At 41.4% G+C, this 20,320-nt stretch overlaps 2 protein-coding genes across 3 annotated transcripts in view; one reads left to right on the top strand and one right to left on the bottom strand.

The window, feature by feature from the left end:
- SH3GL3 (SH3 domain containing GRB2 like 3, endophilin A3) overlaps positions 1-1,480 on the top strand; it is a 59,384-nt gene extending 57,904 nt beyond the window's left edge. For both annotated transcript variants that reach the window (XM_072870745.1, XM_072870746.1), the window contains one exon: positions 668-1,480. In XM_072870745.1, the coding sequence (XP_072726846.1) occupies positions 668-873 (206 nt within the window). In that variant the 3' untranslated portion in view covers positions 874-1,480. The remainder of the gene's footprint in view (positions 1-667) is intronic.
- Positions 1,481-7,405: 5,925 nt separating this feature from the next.
- Positions 7,406-19,824, bottom strand: LOC140655511 (lamin-B3-like). Its single transcript, XM_072870172.1, has 11 exons — positions 19,456-19,824; positions 14,781-14,937; positions 13,651-13,776; positions 12,550-12,720; positions 11,093-11,218; positions 10,755-10,975; positions 9,823-10,048; positions 8,787-8,894; positions 7,817-7,930; positions 7,610-7,717; positions 7,406-7,476 (listed from the first exon to the last, which is right to left on the bottom strand). The coding sequence occupies exons 1-11, from the start codon at positions 19,815-19,817 to the stop codon at positions 7,435-7,437; spliced, it is 1,761 nt and encodes a 586-aa protein (XP_072726273.1). The 5' UTR covers positions 19,818-19,824; the 3' UTR covers positions 7,406-7,434.
- Between the last annotated feature and the right edge of the window lie 496 nt (positions 19,825-20,320).

Here is a 20,320-nt window from a genome sequence, read left to right as displayed (position 1 = left end):
GATGTGTACGACAAAGGATTTGAACACATGAACTTGGGGAGCAGTAACCCAGAAATGACTGTCACTGCTCAAGTGAGGTGAGGGTGGAAGCCTTCATGCAGGAGCAGCTGGAAGCCTTGCTCCAGCAAATGCACATGTAGCATGAAAATCCAGGAGGCTGCCTCCAGGCTGTAAGGGTGTGTTTGTAGGACTGACTCTGAGCCCCTGCCCTCTGGTATGTATTCACACAGCAGCAGTGTGCTGCAGTGCAATTTCTTTAAATGATTACTTGTCACTTCTGTTGACTCCTCTACTTCCTCAGCTCCTACCCTTCCAGTTCCTCTAGCCACCACTCCAAAGAGACCACGCTGATTTTGACAACTGTGATTACCCAAACTATCAGTTTGAGATAAATATCCTTCTGAAGGGGAAGGCAACTAGGAATGACAATAGAGTAGCATCTGAACTTAAGGGAGAAACAGGATTATGCTTTAAACTAATTATCACTAGTATTATTTTTTATATGTAGAAGGACTAGATGTTAATGGGTGAAAGCAATGGAAAAACTGTTTGGGGGGAATTCATGACAGCAGGGCTCCATGTTTTGACCCATTGTTTTATGCTTAGTGGCTGGTGGGATGCTGTGAAGCTCTATTGATACTTTTTTTTTTTTTCTGTCACTGGGCAGGTTCTTCAATGCACATGGATCAGCCTTGCTGCCAAGCTCTCTATGACTTTGAGCCAGAAAATGAAGGCGAGCTTGGGTTTAAGGAAGGGGACATCATAACTTTGACCAATCAGATTGATGAGAATTGGTATGAGGGGATGTTAAATGGAGAGTCTGGCTTCTTCCCCATTAATTATGTTGAAGTGATGGTTCCCTTGCCTCAGTGATTGTGTCATTCAAGCTGTGAACGTGATTTCATGACTGAAATGGATTCACAAATGTTCTGTCAGTGTGGCATTCTGTGAAAGCCTTGCTATTTGACTGACTTACTGACTTTTGTATGCGTCTTTTTAAAATGTATTTATTTTATATTAAAAAAAAAAATTACCTTCCCTGACTCCATCAACCTGCAAAAAAACCCATACCCAGTTTTTTTGCTTTGTGCCTTGAAGATCACTGTATGAAGTGTTTACCGGTAGCTCACCGTTGCTCCAAAAATGCACTTCCTTGCTATTATTGTACGTGGATTTTTTTTTATCTTTGGCTGCAATGATTTTACTATTGAAAACCATTTTTAAAAATACTGTAAGTAAGTGAAGCAAACTGTAACCAGTTCCTAAGTTACTGATGTCATTGAGCTCTTTTCATCTATCACACTGTAATTTATTGTGAGCAAGTTAATCCATGTTTCACATTGTATGTTGACAAAAGGCAAAGTTGTTGTTGTCAATACTATGACGTTGTTGTACTAAGTACGAGTTCTCAGCATTGAAAATTCCTATAATTTACTGACCAAACTGAATAAATATTTCTGTGGGCTAAGAACAGTGGTTGCTGCTTCTGTTCCTATAGTTCTGGCATTTGTTTTTGAGCTGGAGGTCACTTTTGCTAAATATATCAGCTTTCAGTAAAGAAAACAATGCTACATTAAAAATGTATGAATAAAGCTAAAGTATTAGTTTTATGACACCTTAGCCACTGGAATTTTAATAATCTTGTTCTTTCCCTACTGATTGTGTAGCATTTATAATGTCTGTTAAAATTTTCTTCTAGCAGGAGGATAAGAGAAAGATTCCTTTGAACTAAGTACAAACTGATCCTAGCTCCACAGGGTTTGTATAGAACTCCACTGAGGTAAATAGGTGAGTATGCCTGGTGACTACTGCAAACAAATGAAAAGTCAATACTCTTCTAGTTTTTTAAATTTATTTAAAAGGGATGAAGGATGACAAAGAGAAGGCTACGCTGAGAAGACATGCTATAACTAAAAATATGCAAAAAAAGCCTCAAAATGAAGGACAGACATGGCAATCTTTACTATCAAAATGAAGATAGAATTAATTTGTTTTTCTGTTAGCCTTCTCCTGCTTTGCTTAGTAAATGCAGATGTAGTAATGACCAAAAAATTCAGCAGCCCCAGAGGAACGTGTAATCTTTTGCCAATTGCTCTCTGTACAAGACAGAGTGATGAGAAAGGAACTGAACTCTTTATGGGCAAACTGGCTTGAATCCAGCTTCAGCATTTCAATCTCTACTTGGTTCTGTAGTCCAGTTGAAACAGCATTCCCTAGAGAGGAAAGAATTTCATGTGTATCACAGGTGCAGTAACTTTTTCATCTGAGGCTATCAAATAAATAAATAGGCTATCAAACCCATGTCTTTCTGGTTTCTCTCATCTCTGGCCTTGGCTTGTGCAATTATCACAAGAGAAGTAGAGGGTTATTCTTTGCAGCTTTGGCTACAGCCTGCTACTTAGGGCACATCATCTCAGAATTTGGACTTGCTCATGTAAAGAAGAAAATTCATCAGCTCTTTTCCAAATTCCTGGGCAAGTACCTAGTAGTTATTAGAGCAGAAATATGGAAAGTAACTGGTCCTGACCTAGTTTTTGAATGAAAGTAGCTATGATGTTCTGAATACAAAATGTATGGGACAACTTTCAAAGGTTTAAGTATTTGGGATTCACAGCTGCTTTTGTTTTTTTCCCCCACTTTATCAGAGAGGTCTCACCAGTCATACCTTTCTATAGCAGGCAAGAGAAGAGGCATTGAAATCTCTTTTACCTCACTAGAATTCCCTAGAGGAAAGAATTACATATGCACACATGTGTGCACACACAGAGAGATAGATATATAGATATATATAAAGGTTTGAATCCTCAATACACTTTACAGTAGGCAGCTTGCCATTTAGTATAGAGCTCCTGGTCAGCTGCAATAGGTGTCTCATCTAACAGAACTAGCTATTGTTTAGTAGTAAGCTGGAAGCAAGTCAAGAAAGCTATACTGTTAGGATAAAGTATATCGAGAGGTCATAGGAAACCAGCCATCTTTAGGGTTTGCTACCAGGAAGACAATTTGCACAATAGGATCCATTGCACATTAAAGAATCAATTCTTTAATATGTGCCTTTTTAAGATTGTATGCTAAGGACAAGTTTCATAAACTGTCTGGTAGGTTGTATAGTTAGGTAAATGGAAGTAGATCTTGTTTCCTAGACCACTGATGGTGTTACCAAACAACATCCTGTACCACTGCTATTTCCTATCAAGACTTGTACACTAGTTCAAATGTTTCATGGTTGTTGCCTAATAACATCCTTCCCTCAAAAAGGTTTCATTTGAAATACTGAAGATTCCTCTTAAATCAAGTTCATAGCAGTTCAGCTTTATTTGAAGAACTGAGTGATAAATATAGTACAGGGCAGTACAGAGTATTTCTGAAGGTTTCTTCAGTCTGCAGGGAATCTTCCCTAAACTCAAGTTTTATTGCTTCAAAGTCTTTTGAGCCACTCAAGTAAGATCAATGAACAAAATGAACTTTATTAAACCTGCAAATATTAAAGTCAAGACTGCTTTTATATACATGAAAAATATCTTTAATAGTTAAAAAAGTTTAAGAAATCAAGATAAATATAGCAAGGTTAGAGCAGCAGCTATTTCTATGTGGGCCATAAGGTACAACAAGAATTGAGATCTGCTAAGATACAAGTATTAAACCAGCATCTACTCTTGCAGTCTCAAAACTAGGCTTTAATAACTTAAGAGTTTAAGCTAATATAAGGAAAGCCTCACCTTAACAACAGCATCCTAACACAGAACAGGTCTTACATTTGGAACTGAATACTTTGGCAAGTTAAGAGGCAGTCAAAAAACTATCCAGCATTTGGAGAAATCTGCAATCTCAGCTGCTCCTCTCCCTTCAGCTACTCCCCTCCCCTCATGCTCTTAAAGGGAAGTATACTTTATGTGGCTCATCAAGGCCCTTTCTTTACCATAGAGCCAGCACATAAGCATTTTAGTAAAAAGAGGCTCAGAGTAATTAAATGCAGTGGCCCCAGAGGCCAACTGCCTAGTTTCTGAGGGTTATAGGTCAGGCTTTACCTAGACTACAGAGCTATTAAAGTTGCAGTAAGTTACATAGTGGCCAATAGCCTTATTCCCCCCACTGCCCCATTAGACATACACAAAGCAGTACTGTAGACTGCACAGAGATTTAGTACGTAAGGACTCTAAGAGCAGATATTTTTGAAGTACCTTTTACTATAGTTGGTGCTTTCTAGTTTTGATTTTTGTTTCAGCATTTTTTTCCTAGCACCTTAGAAAGCTGGCTTGTTGGGACCATTCAAACAGAGTGCTAATATTGCTAGTTACAGTACTTTCTCTGTTGGAATGAGATGCTGTTTCACATTTACAGGATACATCTGTCCAAGTTACAGTATATCACAGCATAGCTGTGTCAACCTTATCTAGAAACATACAATACTGAAACTGGTCAATTTTCAAGTGCTAGAATACAGAAACAGTACATTTAACAACAGACAAGAATATTTTTTACAACTTGCTTTTAAGTTTGAAATGTTTTACTCTAGGAAGTTCTGTAGCAAGTGATCTAGACCAGTTTCATATATTTCAGCATCAGGACCTGAGGAGGAAATATTTTGGACACTCAGCACTCTTCAGGATAATGTTTTACTTCAGCCTAGTTCAGACTTGCACAAGGTGCAAGATAGGGTGTGATCTGGCCCATGTAGTTTCCCACTCAGGCCTGAACAGAAATTACCTTTGGAGAAACACCATATCAGAATATTGAGAAAGCTGAGGCAGCCTCATGCTCATTGTCAAATATTTAGCATCCTTCTAGGGCATATTTTCAGAAGTTTTGTAAACTGTGTACCTTGCTCTGTTTCAGCAGGTCATGGAAACTAGATCCTTGTGTTAAAGTAAAAATAACTTCACATGGAGCTTGTGTTCTACTGCTCTTTATATCAGTGAATCCAAGGACAGGGTCCAGTATCAGAAGGTAGGAAATCTCATCATGTTATGGACAATGTTTCTTACAAAGAGGTCAGATGGGAGTTGTGAATTCCAAGTTTCATATATTGCAGAAGATACCAAAACACATGTAGTCTGTCACCTGGGATTAAGACGTGTTTTCAGATGATCATCTTTGTCCACATTACATGACAGAACAGCTAGAATCCTCATTTTGCTGCAGAAATAAAACATCAAGACAGTAGGCTAATTAGCATGTGTACAAACTTAGTATTTATTGCTGGTTACCTACTTTATCATCATATAAGTGTGTGTGGGTTTTTAGTGTTTTGTAGTTTTAGTTACTTTATTAATAAAGTAAAGCAGATTTTCAAGAAAGGCAGTACCTTAACATACCAGATGGTTTGGGGGTAGGGAAAAAAGAAAACAAGCTTTTAAGAATTTGAGTCCATGCAATACATGAGCCTATGCTTTCCTTAATGAAAGGCTATCAAGCTATCAGTACCTCAGTTCTGAAGCACCAAAACTTAACTGGCATGCAGATTCATGCTACCCTAGTTAGGATGGTAAAAGCAGAAGCAAAAACTATGGAAACCCTGCCTTCCTTTAAAGCACAGCATGCTTTCTTTGCATCATTTTACTGCATGCAAGAAGTTACCTGTTTTTCACTAAGCTGCCTTTATTTCAGTACTACAAATGCAGCAGAAGCATATAGGTACTAATGACAAAAGTTTGACAAGAATTCAGCAGACAGGAATGACATTAACATTTGAGTGGGAGTTTTAGAATTGATTCTTACCATAAGTGGCACACAACTGTATTGTAAAGTTGCTGATAAAACAGATTATGATAAAACAGATTAGAGGTGTAAGGAAAAATGTTACCTTTTGCTTTCCATCACTGATTGCCAAACAAGCCATATTATTAGTCAATTCAAGTTTGTTTTTTTTTTTTAAAGGCTCTTTATTTGGAGAGGCCCTACTCTGAACATGAAAAGAAGCTTATATCAGTAAGTCTTTTTAAGCCTAAAGCTTCTACTGGTGTTACTTCAACCATTTTGGTCTATGCTGTGCATTAAGAGCCCAAAGGCCAGAACAGCATTATAGAACCTTTCTGAATAGCCTATTTAACAGGGTCTCACGCTCCTTCAGTGAGACACTGAAAATATTACAAGAATGTGCATACAAGTCAGGAGACTGATAAACGTCCTTTAAGCCAGACAGTATTATAATAATAGATATTTACCCAGATTTTCTGTTTGAAAGAAGGACAAGGAAAGAACCAAGCAGCAGGCAATAACTGCCTGTTCTTAGGTACATTTTCTTCAGAAAGACAGTATTGAGGTACTTTTAAGTTAAGTTTTCAGACAGGTATACTGTGACAATATCTAGGAAATGGTGGTGGTTCTAAGGCCTGGTGCAGTAAGATGCAAGTCCTCCTTGTAACTGTAGGATTGGTTTTAGCATGAGCTGTGGTAGCTCAACATGCTGTGTCAGCAGGAGGGAGACAATGAATTTTTAGTTAGGTGTCCCCTTGTGCTTAGGGCCTAGTAAAGGGGACTTGGTGCTATTTTCAAGTCAAGAAACAAACCAACTCAAGAATCAAGTACAGTCCATAATTGTTCAGTTATGACCAATTTAGAGCCTTCGTATTAGTTCTGTTTTAGACTACTTCAGCAATTAAAGATACCTGACTACGAGGATATCAAAGTACACTAGAAGCATCCAATATGCAGAAGTTCAGACTTGTAAGATGGTCAGTCACAACCATTTGGAGGGGCTAGAGAGTTTTTCACAGGGCGTTACCACATGCAGGTTGTAGCCAAAGGGTTATAAGTATATCCAAGGCAAAACATGCTGCTTCTATTTGTTAATTCCATTGCATGACCTCCATCTGTGCTGAAGTTCCACTTGGAAAGTATTGAAGGGAGTATTTATAACTGAAGTGAGGCTGAAGTTCTTATTTTGCACAGCAAAATAAGAAAAAGTAGTTCCTGAAAATGAGCTGAAAGAGAAGTGCCTCAAACTCATGCTTGAATTTAAGAGGGACTTAGGCAATCAATACACTAAGAACTTTGATTTCAGCCTTTTCATACCTTTGAATAGAAATATTAGGTTTCTTCAGTGTGAATTTAAGTTATCTTAAGAGCAAGTCGGGGACACTGTTTGGACTGTCAGATATGTCACTTCATCCCACAGAAATAAGATCTTTTTAGTTAGTGTTTGCATTCTGTTTTTGAGGTAACAGCTTTTAAGTTTATTCACAGTCAGATGCAACATTAAAGCTAGTATTTTTCAGAGTGTCAGTAAGAAGAGACCAAACAATTAATGCTACTATTTGATCATATTCAACCAGAGAATAAGCAAAACAATTCCACTTCTGATGCAAAGCCATGCAAGCTACATCCTACATGGGACAAAAGACTGCAGCACTATTAATGAAGCAAGTTTTCTATGAGATGACAAACATGATTCTCACCATCTCACCTGCTTAAGGATGCTCACAGGAACCACTATCATGAAACCAAACAACATTTCTTTTTCCTTCTTCTTTTGGTCTGACATCAAGAAAAATGTTAAGAGTTGTAGGATATAGATAGTGCTTGGGGAAGTATTTTCATACAGTAACGAAAAGAAATGGCCATTGAATGATTCTGTTGATAGCATGTATTTAAACTTCAGGCAGCTTACCCGAGATGGAAACTCCATTTCACTTCCAGTTATTTCTTCATTATCATCATCTTGCTCACCACTTTCTTCTCCTCTGGGTACATGCATTATCTTCCTCTCTGCAAGTTCCTAGAACACAATTGAATTGCCACTAAGAACCCTCAAGAATTAAGCACACCAAACAAGTTTAGTATTAGGACAGTAGAAGCTATTCACTATCTCACTTACCTCACCATCATTTGTGAGGAGTGTAACACCAATATCGCCAGTTCCCCAAGACTTCTGAGACTTCCAGACCAGATCACTAGGACCTGGACTTACACCAGCAGCTGCACCCCAGATCTGCAACAGATTTAGAGTGAGCTTCTGAAGAATCTTACTTTAGTTAGATTAAGAATTGTATATGTTAGACTGAATCCTAAGGACTCCAATACCAAAGATATCCAGTAACAGAAACTGAACTACTGTGATCCCTGGCAGGTTAGTTCTTTTCAGGACCGCCAAGAATGGTGGTAATGTTTTTTTAACTAAAGACTGTAGAACAGTTAGCTCAGAAAAGGCTGTTAACAGCTTCTGCCTGATATAGAGGCAGCCTTGCTTGGACATACATACTATTTGAGTCAGAGCCAAGCCACAGTTACAGACATACTCATGGCAGCAATTTGTGTATACAAGATAGCCTCTAGCCTGGGGTCACTCACAGATCTCTTGAGCAAGCTTGTACAGAGTTTGGAGTGCAGAGTGTAGAATTAGGCTCTTTGATCACTGTCTAAATGTATTTAGAGTATTATTTTAGAGCTGATACTTAGCTTAGTACCATAAACCATGAGCTCAGCATTGCTGAACTGTAGTGGACTAAAGCTTTTAGCACCAGTGAAAGTCTTTGCACAACTTGTATCAAGTCACAGGAGTATGGGGAACCCTAAGAATAAACTACAATATATTCTGTTCATAATAACAGCACATCCCAATCTGGGATGATCCAAGTTCAACCCAAGATCTAGCTTTAAAGGAAATTTAATTGGCATTTCAGATCAAGTTGTTGCAAGGATTTTTCCCACCTCCCTCTCCACATAAAATAAGGATTTTAGTTTCTTAGGCACTTGCAGTATCAATTTAATTTTCCTTATTACATGAATCTCTATTGCCATCTAACATAAGAATAGAACTCAGTGAGGTTCACAAAACCACTACCTACTGTTACTACTTGGCCTGCCGGAAGAGTGAACTGTGAAGGAAATTTGTATGTTACATCTGACACACTTCCAAGATGTCTTCTTAACACCCATCCATGTAGGGGTTGATCCTGTGGGAACAAGAAATTTCTCTCAGCATTACAGACCAACACCATATCATACAAGTGCAAGGCTCTTGCCAGACTCAAGGGTCAGTTTTAGTCTCACTCCTGTAGCATACAAGAATCTGATCAATTTTGAGGAAGCCTTCAAGTTTCCATTAAAGCCTCCCTATGATTTCTCCCAGTACCTCCTTAGGATTAATCTTAGTCCCACAAGCTCAGGCACATCTATTCTTGCCTTCTGTTGAAGGGGGATCATGATGCTTTTTACCAGGGAGATTCTGATAAATGAAGTTGGTCATGCCCATCTACCAACTTGGGACACATATATAAACCCATACGTAGTGGCCTATGAAGGTTTAAGGCATCTCAGGCTGAAGTGGCTAAGCTACCAGCCACAAGTTTTGAAGCTCTGAGGATTAATTCTAGTAATTCTGGATTTGCAGACTAAACTAGTCAAAGAATTACCTAATTGGTCAGATAAACCCTTTACATGAATTACATACTGTCAGCTTTATTCACCCTTTTAGCTCTTTTAAGCATTTCTAAGTAATAAGAAGCTGTCATTATCCAATTTACTAAGCACCTTATTTAGTTCTAGGATAAGTAGTACTTCTGATAGTGCTAGCCTGAATCTGATGAGAAACAACTGCAGGTGTTAGATCTCTGCATCATAGAACCCAGTGCACCTACCCCAAAAAGCACCTCCCAGACATGCCTGTGAACAAAACACCTGCAGTACAAAAAAAAAAAAAAGAATCAGCCTCTAGTCTTCTCTTGACAGCAGCCAGGTTAGCTAAGAAGTCCCTAGTTTGCATTTAGTTTGTCAGTACTCTTCCCTCATCTCCTCATCCTTCCCTATTGTCATCTCTCACTCGGTTCACAAGCAGTCATACTTTGCAAGGCAGGCCATGCAGACTTGAATGAATAGAAGTACCTCATCAGAGTTGTTTTTAAGTCTGACAAATTTCCCATCTGCATCAATTTCTTCAATAGATACATTTCCAGAAGATGAAGCATGCTGAACAGTCTTAAATCCAGTACTATGCCCTCTCTTTTTGGTTTCTTTTATTTTCCTTTTCTTCCCATGCAGGAACCGTCGCCCTTGACTTGTTGCTTGAGTTGCAGTGCTGTGTGAAGATGGACTGGGTGACAGCTTTAGCCTAGAAGGAAGTCAGATAACATTCACTTGAATATCTGATGTGCTTATTTCTTCTCACTCCTCTCCTCCCACAATAGCCAAGCCTAACAGCTGCTTACATCCAAGCTTTCCATGAAGTCTTGAATATAGGATTTTATTTTTACTGGCAAGAGTAGCTAAGTAGCTTGTTAAGTTTGGAAGACAGCCCCAGCCCTAGAGTTCAGAGCAAGCTTATGTCGATAAGAAAAAGGTTCCCAACTGCAATAAGTATTCCTTTAAAGTATCTACAGACACAATCTTTAGTAGAAGTAGTTTAAGTCTTTGACCCTTCTTAGCATGTATTGAGTTCATGTTGTTCTCACCAGGCAGAGCCTGGATAGTTGGGAGTTGATACAATTTCCCAGTTTCATTCATGAAACTTGAGCACTGTCTTTAATATATCTCTAGGATGTAGCACAAAGCTTTGAGAAAGTTTGATTCTAGGGAGGGATGTCTAATGGACCTTTGAACTTCATCAGCTGGGTTTATCAAGCTACTTCATCTTACTACACCATGTAGTGGATGTGGGACAAATACCATCTACGGAAGATTATGCTTCAAGAACTAAATTATGGCACTAATCACATGCTTATTTCTTGCCTCCTCCACATTCTCAAGAATATATGGTTAATTAGTGTAGAGATCTTGGATGAACCAAGTCCTCATATGAGGATCTTGTCATAGCCTACCTCTGTTCCTCTCCTTCCAGCATCTTTCTGTAGGCATTTATTTCCAGATCTAGAGCCAGTTTCACATCTAAGAGGTGCTCATATTCTTCCAGCTGTGCTCGTGCCTGCTGCTGGGCTTGTACCATTTCTTTCTCTTTTTCAGCCATACACCTTCGATAGAGATCACGATCATAATCTAGCGTCTCCTGTAGCTCCCTTATCCTGTTCTCCAAAGCAACATTCTAAAATTAAGGGGAGGGAAAATCAATTAAACCGTAACTGGAGATTAGAGAGGACAAGCCAGTATTTTGAAGTGGGTATCTCAAAATAATTCTAAGGATATACAAATAAGATAGTACCTGGCTTTCATATTGATTAACTTGAGATGTCAGAATATCAACTCTCAGCTTTGTTTCCATCAGCTCCTCCCGAGCAGCATTGGCAAATTCACTATTTCTTGTTGCAGACATCTGGGCATTCTTCATCTATGGATAAGTCACTGTTAGCAATGAGTTGCTTATGACCATGTATTTTAACTAAGGAAGGAAAACCAAGTGATTTCCAGCTGTTACATCTGGAAATAGTTATGTTTTACTTAAGTGTGCAGATACCAATAAAGTCCAGGTCAAAGTTTTTCATTGCTTTTCAGGGAGGTTTACACAAGTTTGACATTCATGTCAGAAAAAGTCAGCAATAATCAGGTAGTGAAAAATTGCTGGATTAGGATATTTCAGTTACAGATGCATGAAGACTTTGTATAGATATTAAGTAAATTGATTCTCCAGAAGAACAATTGAGACTGTTTAGAAGCTGCTTGTCAAAGCATGGGGCTACAGGATATTAGGTGTGCTTATCAAACTATTGCTCTTCCCCAAAAGTTCTGTAACTAAGCAGTTCCTGCATCGCTATAAGCAGCACTGAGCTATTTCTAGGCAATTCAATCTTGACATGTTCCAAGAAAGGATAAAGTAGAGGCATGCTTCTGCAAGAGGAACTCACAGAATTTCCAGTGGAAACCTGGACAGAAGCATCCAAAGGAATTCACTGAGTTGGCATATAAATTGGAGTATAGAGAAAGCCAGAAGAACCAGGAAGAAATGAACACATGTTGAGAGAAGTAGATGATCATGTGATCCTGCACTAAGTATTACAGAAGGCTTAAGATACCAATCCTGTACACTGCAACCAACCCAGAAACCCTTGGAATCTTACCTACCAAGAGTATAAGCCTAAAGTATTATCTTTTCCTGCATATGTGGCTAATGCTGGGAAAGAGGTGACAGACCAGTTCTGGAAGACAAACTGTCAAGCTACTTCCATAGCCACCCTCTCCCCCTGATCCAGTACTAGGACCTGGAAAGGGACATTTGCACTCATACATTTAAAAGTGCTCTTGTAGAACTGTAAGAATACTTTATTTCATGCATTTTAGTAACACTATAATCAATAGATCAAGTTTTATTCAATAATACTGAAATTGCTCAATACAAACACAGCACACCTTGGTCCTGAATTCATCAGACAAGCTCTCAGATTCATCAGAAGTCTTAATTATTATCAACTTTATTACATTAGCCATTCCTAATCACTCCCCAAAGGGACAGTATTTATGCTTGAACCAGTTTTGTTTGGGACCGAGTGTTGGTAGAAGTTCTACTGTCAAATTTGACACCGCTTCAAAAATTCCATAACAACTTATGCCAGCAAGCTCTGCACTGAATGCAAGGGCTCCATCAGTCAGCTATTTATGCTAGTGACTTTAATCATACCAAGGTACAGAGAACTTAAGCTTTATTGGCATCTTTTACAGCCTCACTTTTGCATTGAATGTTCTCTCCAGCTCCTCTTTGTATCCGTGAATTTGTTCTTCATGCCGTTTTCTGAGCCCCCGCAGAGCATCCAAGAGCTTACTCTCAAACTCTCTCTGATGGCCAGATTCTATTTCTGCTATCCTGCTCTCATGGACTCTTTTTGTCTCCTTGAGCTCCTAGGAGGAGAAGAAATTTCTCAGAGAATAAGCAAGCCAATACAGTTTGATTTGAGACTGGACTTACTATACCAGCTTAACAAGTCATCCAATATTGAAGCAGATTTATCATTGAGTGCACAGTAATTCATCTTTATTCAGATATTAGATATTAATCTGTTAGGTCAGGTACTTCCACCTTGCTAGCTGCACTGGGTTGTTTTGCTTCCTCACTGCCAGCATTGCTTAAACTCATAAATGCAGTAGTTTGTATTTAGTTTTAAGACTATTCTTTGAACTAGATGGATTTCTTTGCTTTTCTTCTGTGCTTAGAGCATGTGCATATACACTTCAGTTTCAAGCAGTTACTTCACCTATTCTTGTTTTAGTCAAAAAGTATAGCAGTTGGTTAGAGAAATTGAAATTCTCTATCACTTAAATCACACACTTCGAGACTCCTTCCAGTCAAAAGGAATTTGGTTTACATTCACATGTTTTTTAGTTCTATGTACTGACTTCTCACACAAAGGTTACCAGACACCTTTGATAAGTGTTAAGGAAGTAGGGAATGTTAAGTTGCTTATTAAAGGAGATTTAACTTCTTCAATTATTTTAGGTTTCTAGCAAACATCTGGAATCATTTAACTTTAACTATAATATATGCACTTTCAGTTACACGAAGTAGTATATTGGGATTGTAGTTACCTTCAGAAGTGCAGCCTGAGAAAATTATCTCATATTCCAGATACCTATTGGTACTATGCCAGTTAACATAAGGTTGTGTACTTTCTTGAAGCCTTCCTAGTTAGGTGGATGTTATTGGCTGGTAGACTGTCATAGGTTGACTCAGCTAGTTACCTTTAAGGATAAACCACATCTTAACATTGCTTTTAAGTGCATCCAGGGATCATGGACGCCTAAAAAAATCCTTGTTAATAAGCTAAAACATACATCTTTGTGAAGGTGCTTCTGGAAGGTCATTTGTTCCTGCAAAGTTTTCATATGATTTTCCAGGTCCACCCTCTTCAACATCTCACTCTGGAGATGCTTTTTGGCATCTTCCAGTGACACATTCAGCTACAAAAAGACAGACATCAGGTAATCAAAATTAAGAGGTCATTTTTCCAAATTAAGACACTCAACTTATTACAGGTCATTCAACTTCATTCCCACAACAATCAAAACACACTGCTTAACTGAAGTTGATTACTCTGCTTAAGTTCTTATTTCAGTGGGATCCAGCATATTTGCAACAGAAAGAATCCCATTTAATTATGTAGACCAGATTTCCCACAAGGCAAATATAGAGCAGCCCTTAATCCCACCAGCTAAGTTTGATTCCTCAAAGTGGACTTCTGACAAAGCAATTGTACCATCCATGTACATTTGTCCCCTTCACAACAGTAAGTATTCCAGACTTCTCCCTAACTTCCAATATCATTTGTTTGATGCTTAACATTTGAAATCCTCCAACTATAGCCTATGTTGACAAGCTATTATACACTTCCAGTGTTGGAGTGTGCTGCTTTAATGATACAAGTTTGGTTTTTTTATGTTTTCATCCTAAAGATTTGAAATTAGCTTGTTCAATGATCACATTAAAGCATAAAGATGCAAAAGCTATGCTCTTAGAAATGCATTGATAGAGTAGCAACTCAAGCAGAGTTCATTTTAGTAGCACAAGAGCCTACAAAAAAAGTAATCAGAACTTATTTATTCTGTGTAGATTTAAGCATAGTGAAGCAGGGTCCATCAAATGCTCCCTTTGCTGACGTGTTAGAGAATGCTACAGGGGCTATAGCACTACAACACACTTCAACTTACTTTGTCCTTAGAGCAAGAAACATTACGTACTGTGGTCACAGAATAGAATTAAAGGTACCTACAACAGGTGGAAGTTTTAACAGACCAACAATCAGTAGCATTTGCTTTCAGCAAGACTGCAGAAATCTTTTTGTCCACCTATCATTGCCATAGATAACAGTCTTTCTCTGCTTTTAAATCTCAATAACTAGTTGGGAAAAAACAAGCAATAGCTTCAGGAACAAAAGCAAAGTTGAAATTCCAGGAACAAGTCTTACAGTGACTACTTGATCCTTTAATTCACGAAGGTCATTCTCCAAACTTCGGTTTTCATTCAAAGCTGTTGCTAAGTCAGCTTCCTTCGTGATCAGCTGAGCATCAAGGTCTCTCATACGAGCCTGTGCCTGGTTTAAGTCAGCTTCTTTTTTTGAATTCCTGCAAGTGAAAGTTTTACACTTGTAAGTTGCAGCTAGTGAGGGAGAAGGTTTGTTTGTAACATGTTTACCTTCACAGGGGTCTGTGGCAGAACTGAAACAGAAGAGAGGTTAGTTAACACCTGGGGTGAGGGCACAGGGTAGGCTGTAAAACAAACCAGACAGGTCCCTCAGACAAATGTCATCTGTTTAACCAGAAAGATTTCTGACCCAGTTTCCAGCTTGTTTTGTGTGAATCCTACACAGAAGCCAACTATTTTCCACAGCACTACCAACCAGAGAGGGAAGGGATGGCACAGGCCATCATCTCCACAGGGAGGGACTAGTCACACTCAAAGCCAAAGTTCACCAGACCACAGTGACCTGTCACCACTGAACAAGCTGCTCGCAGACACCTCCTTTCAGCAGCAAAGGCCACCACCGGCTTCCTGGCAAAGTGCCTAATTGCCATTAAAACGCACCACTGCTGTGGCCCCCACGGCCCAGAGCCCCACATGCCCCTCTCACCAGCAGGGAGCAGCCATGGCGGGAGCAGCCATGGCAGGAGCAGCCGCCTCCGCCCCAGGGGAGGCCCCGCAGCGCCCCCAGGCGGCCAGGCTGGGTGCGAGCAGCTCGAGGCCTGCTTGCCTGAGGCAGGGTGGCCAGCGATGCTGCTCACACATGGGGGCAAGGCAGCCCCTGCGCAGCAGGTAGAGGCAGAAAGCAGCTCTGGCTGGCAGGGGGTGTCATTCCTCCTTCCCCCCCAGCCCTCCGGGACATTCCTGCGCACAGCACAGGAAGAGTTTTGTCCCCAGGAGGCCACTGGCCCAGGCCTGACAAGCAGGCCTTGTCAGTCCCACATCCCCAGCTGGGGCTTTGCCTCCTACAGCCCCTTAGCTCCTGCCACAGGGCAGCGAGCCCCCACAGCAACCATCCTTCCCTCACAGCACACAGCACCCTTGCAAGGGACTCGTCTCCCTCAGGAAGGGTCACATGCTCTTCCCTCCTTCACACCATGGCAGAGTCACAGGGTGAGAGAAACTTTGCCTTCAGAAGAGGGCCATTTCCTTGTGCAAATACCGAGGTACAGAGCCCTCAGGTACCACCTGGATGACCAACACAGTTGTTTAACTTGCCAGTTTTACTTGGCACCACAGTAGAGAAGTGGTGGGCCCACAGCGAGTTCCTGTTAGAGAAAGGGGCAATAATTTCCCAGACTGCTCTAACTTCCAAAATTGTTGCAGTTGCCTCACCACTAGCTGGAGTCTGACTTCCTGCTCAAAACTCAGATTTGAGACTGCAAAGAGTAAAGCATTCAATTTATTTTAGCAAAATCTGTTCTGCCAAGTGGCTAAGTTGTGATAATTCAAACAATGAGTTTTCCAGTTGATAACTGAGCAGACCAGTTGGAGAGAGTCCAAAGTCATTCTGCAGGAGTGATCAGCTCTAGAAAGCTTGGACTGCAAGAAAAGATTGGAAAAAACTAGGGGTTGTTTAGTCTAGAGAAGAGAAAAGTGACAGGAGACATAACAGTCTTTACATACATGGAAGACTGCTGCATAGAGGAAGGGAATCCATTTTCCATGTCTGTTGGGGAAAAGACAGGAAGTTGCAGGCTTAAATTGCAGGGAGGATATTTCGGTTAGATGTTAGGGGGAGGAAACCAACAGTAGTTCAACACTGAAGCACATTGCCTGGGGGGGATATTCTGGAATCCCCATCATCTGGAATTTAAAAAAAGGGTTACACAAACATCTGCTGGAAGGGATGCAGGTATGGTTGGTTCCAACACAGGCCTGGGGCATGTGGCTACATCAGGTTCTTCCTCAAGGCCTTTTCTAGCCCTGCTATTCAGAGACATTTGTTGACTGTGTCTCATACTTCGTGACCATGATGCAAACCCAAATATTTTGCTAGCAGAGGTTATTTATTCTTTACTCAGACTCTAGGAAATTAACTCTACTGGGGTAACAGTGAAAAACAAGATAATGTGTTGTAGTTTTTAGTATTTACGGGTTTCTTTCTTTTCTAGGTATTAGTTAGCCACCTTCCTTTTGGGATCTCTGCTACCACTTATTGTATTAGTTATGATATCAACAAGTACATCAATAACACTAGTTAATGATAATACTGACTGTTTCATCCTACAATAATGTAAATTTCATTCTGCAATCAAAGTGTGCAAGACTGAAATTCCATTAGTATCTGTGTTTTAACAGTCCACTTTCCTGATGCAGGCCTCTGACAGCCAGGTTCAGGTTTCCTATATTCTTTGCCGACAAATATTATTTTCAGAGAACCCTGAAGTGAGTAATTTCATCTTTAAGAACAGCAATTTAACAGATCTGGCTTTGACAAGAGCATTTACTACCTTTTAAACCAAGTTTGGGGTTCAGAATACCACTTTATTATGCAGCAAGCAGTGACAGTTACAGCATTCTACAACATCCCATATACCAACCATTCCAGAACTAAGTGTGGCTTATTGACTATCAGTTGCAAGCAATAACTTCGAGGCACTGCCAACTACATTCCTTGTAAATTAGGGTGCCACATATGCTTGACCTGGGGAATTTAAATCCTTTTACCAAAAGAGTTCGGGTATGTTTGGAACAGACTCTAGTTTGTCAAGACTAGAGGACATTAACAGCACTTGCAGAATTCATTCTTACAGCTTCAGCTTGCTACACTGCATATTCCAGGTTCAGTAGCAAAATGCACATCTATACTCACTGGTGCAGAAAGAAACTGGTCTTGTCTTTCTCTGCTGTGCTACTGTAGTTGCTTTGACCTTCCTCCGGCTGTGAATTCAACCAACTGATATGCTTATCCACAACTCCTCCTCCCCAAACGTCTTTGGCCTACTTCCAGTTACCACTGTTTAAGTATTAAGAAAAAAAGCTGAAATGCAAGCACACTTCATTGTTGCTGAAGCTTTAAGTCTCTTTACCAGTGATTAATAAGAGCCAATGGTTAATGCTGTGTGGAAGATATCTGGTAACATTCCATCCTATAAGAGCTCCAGGTTATTTAAAGGGTGTATATATAAAGGGCACGATACCCTCAAAGTAGTTGTTCCAAGTCATCTGAGACATTTGCAGTTTGACAGCCCAGATAAAAAACACTCATTAATATTAGGACTTCAGTCTAGTCCTTTCAGAAAGCAGCATGCATCATTTTCCATGAGCTGTAAAGTTGACCACTTCTAAGACCTAGTTACTTTAAAGAAAAAAATCAGTCCAGAGGATTGCATACCTGCCAAGCCTAAAGCTTTATAAACAAAGCCAGAGTTACACAAACACAAAGAGCAGCAGAAAAGTTTTAGAACTGGCATTACCCCTCTCCTCACTGTCCACTCAAGTGGCTGGTTAGATTTATGAAACAGATCTACAAGCCAAAACCCAGCATGAATGAGACAAGCCCAAGAACTTCTAAGCAACTGAAAACAGAAGCTTAGAGCAAAAACATGTTTTATTCCCAAGTAGAACAGCTACTTGAGTCCTACAGAGCCTATGAGAAGGCAGTATTTGCTCCATACAAGTGTTAAAAGAAAAAGCTGGTGCCTAAAGGTACTATGAAACAAGTTCATAACATGATTTAGGGGGCCTGTGGACACCCAAATTATTGCAAGTCTGTAGTTGATTTAGCAGTACAATGGGACATTAAAATAACTAGCAATGCTAGCACTCTACATATACCCATACAGAAGCTTGTTGGGATTGGACACTTGTTCCTTTCCCTAGGCACCTTCAAGAGGATTTGATGCACTTACATTGGGCCACCCCTTTGTTCCAGGCTTGGTGAGACTACACAAGATGATGATTCCAGGCTCAGAACACACAGCTCACAAGAAAGTCAAGCCTGAAAGAGCAGGCAGTTCATCCCAGTAGCATGTAAATCAAGACCTAAAAGCCACTAGGACAATTTCTCTGCAGTACCAGCCTAGACCAGGTAAGCTATACTGCTTACAGGACTACCTTCTCCGTATATTCTCCTCTAGGCAACACCTGAGCTAAAAAGCCCAAAAAAGATGAGCTGACTGTACAGAGACTCCTTCCCCTAGCCCCATTCACTTTCTAGATGCTTTCCAGCATAGCAGCTTCTTGAGTGTTTATGAACACAGGTGTGGTGCCAAACCCAGTCAGCTATGCATTCATGCCATACTATCCCCATAAGGCCACCAACACCTCAAGTTCTGGGGGAGGCCCCACACACATCACGGGGAGGTGCTGAAGTGGCCCAGCAGCACTACGGCAGGAAGCACTCACAGTAGCATCCCTACAGCACACCTTCAGAACCGACGTTAGGATTTCTCCTAACCCAAGACACTCCAACCTCACAGGGCCATACCTCTGAGGTGTCACCATGACACTTGGGGTGTCACTGAGCACTTCCTCCCCAACACACAGCTGCTGGCAAGCAGCATCCCCTTCCCCTCACCCTGCAAGAGCCCCCAGGAGGAGGCAGCCCCAGGGCGGTCCCCAGCAGGGAGGCCTGCTCGGGGCCGGGCAGGTGCGGCGGGAGGGCCGGGGGCACCGACCTGCTGTGCAGCTGCTGGTGCTCCTCGCCGATCTTGCCCAGCTCCACCTGCAGCGTGGCCCGCTCGATGGCGATCTCGTCCAGCACCCGGCGGGCGTCGGCCAGCTCTGCCTCGTAGCGGAGCCGCAGGCTGCCCAGCTCCCGGTCGCCGCTCGCCTCCTGCTCGATCAGCTGCTGCTGCAGCGCCGAATTGTCGGCCTCCAGCACCTGCACCCGCTCGATGTAGGCGGCCAGGCGGTCGTTGAGCTGCTGCAGCTCCTCCTTCTCCTGCAGCCGGCTCAGCCGCGTCGGGCTCAGCGGCGAGGCGGAATGGCTGAGGGAGCGGCTCCCGCTCACCGGCGTGGAGGAGAAAACCGTGGCCATGGCAGCCTCCGCTCCGGGCCCGGGCCCTGCTGCCGCCGCTACCGGGACCGCCCCGCGCAAGCCACCCAGCGCCTGCCGCCGCCCGCGTATAAATAGCCGCCAGCTGCCGCCGCGGCCTGCCGGCGAGGGTGGGCAGCTTAAAGGGCTAGGGCTGCGCCCCCGCTGCCGCCCCGGCCCCCGCGGCTCCCTGTAGAAAAGATAATTTTTTCTTTTTTTTTTTCTTTGTTTTTCACATGTTCCTTGCTGCATCTCAGCAGTCCAATGGTGCCGCCCGGAGAGGGCGGGGAAGGAGCTGTCAGGAAAAGCCTAAGCAGCCCGGCGATTTTACAAAGCGGTGCAAGGGGTCGGGGTGAAAAAAAATTCCCAGCTTTAGGAAGATGCATGACAGCTGCAGTGATGCTCGCACTCCAGCATGCTGCCGTGTCAGTGCTCTGCCTGTTCTGTCTGTTTTTTTGCAATTTGTTCGGCTGATGAAAATAAGCTAGACCCTGCTCTTTTTTGTT

This window comes from Ciconia boyciana, chromosome 8 (assembly GCF_034638445.1).
Source record: "Ciconia boyciana chromosome 8, ASM3463844v1, whole genome shotgun sequence".
Taxonomy (NCBI): Eukaryota; Metazoa; Chordata; class Aves; order Ciconiiformes; family Ciconiidae; genus Ciconia; species Ciconia boyciana.
This window is presented reverse-complemented; position numbering and strand designations above follow the sequence as displayed.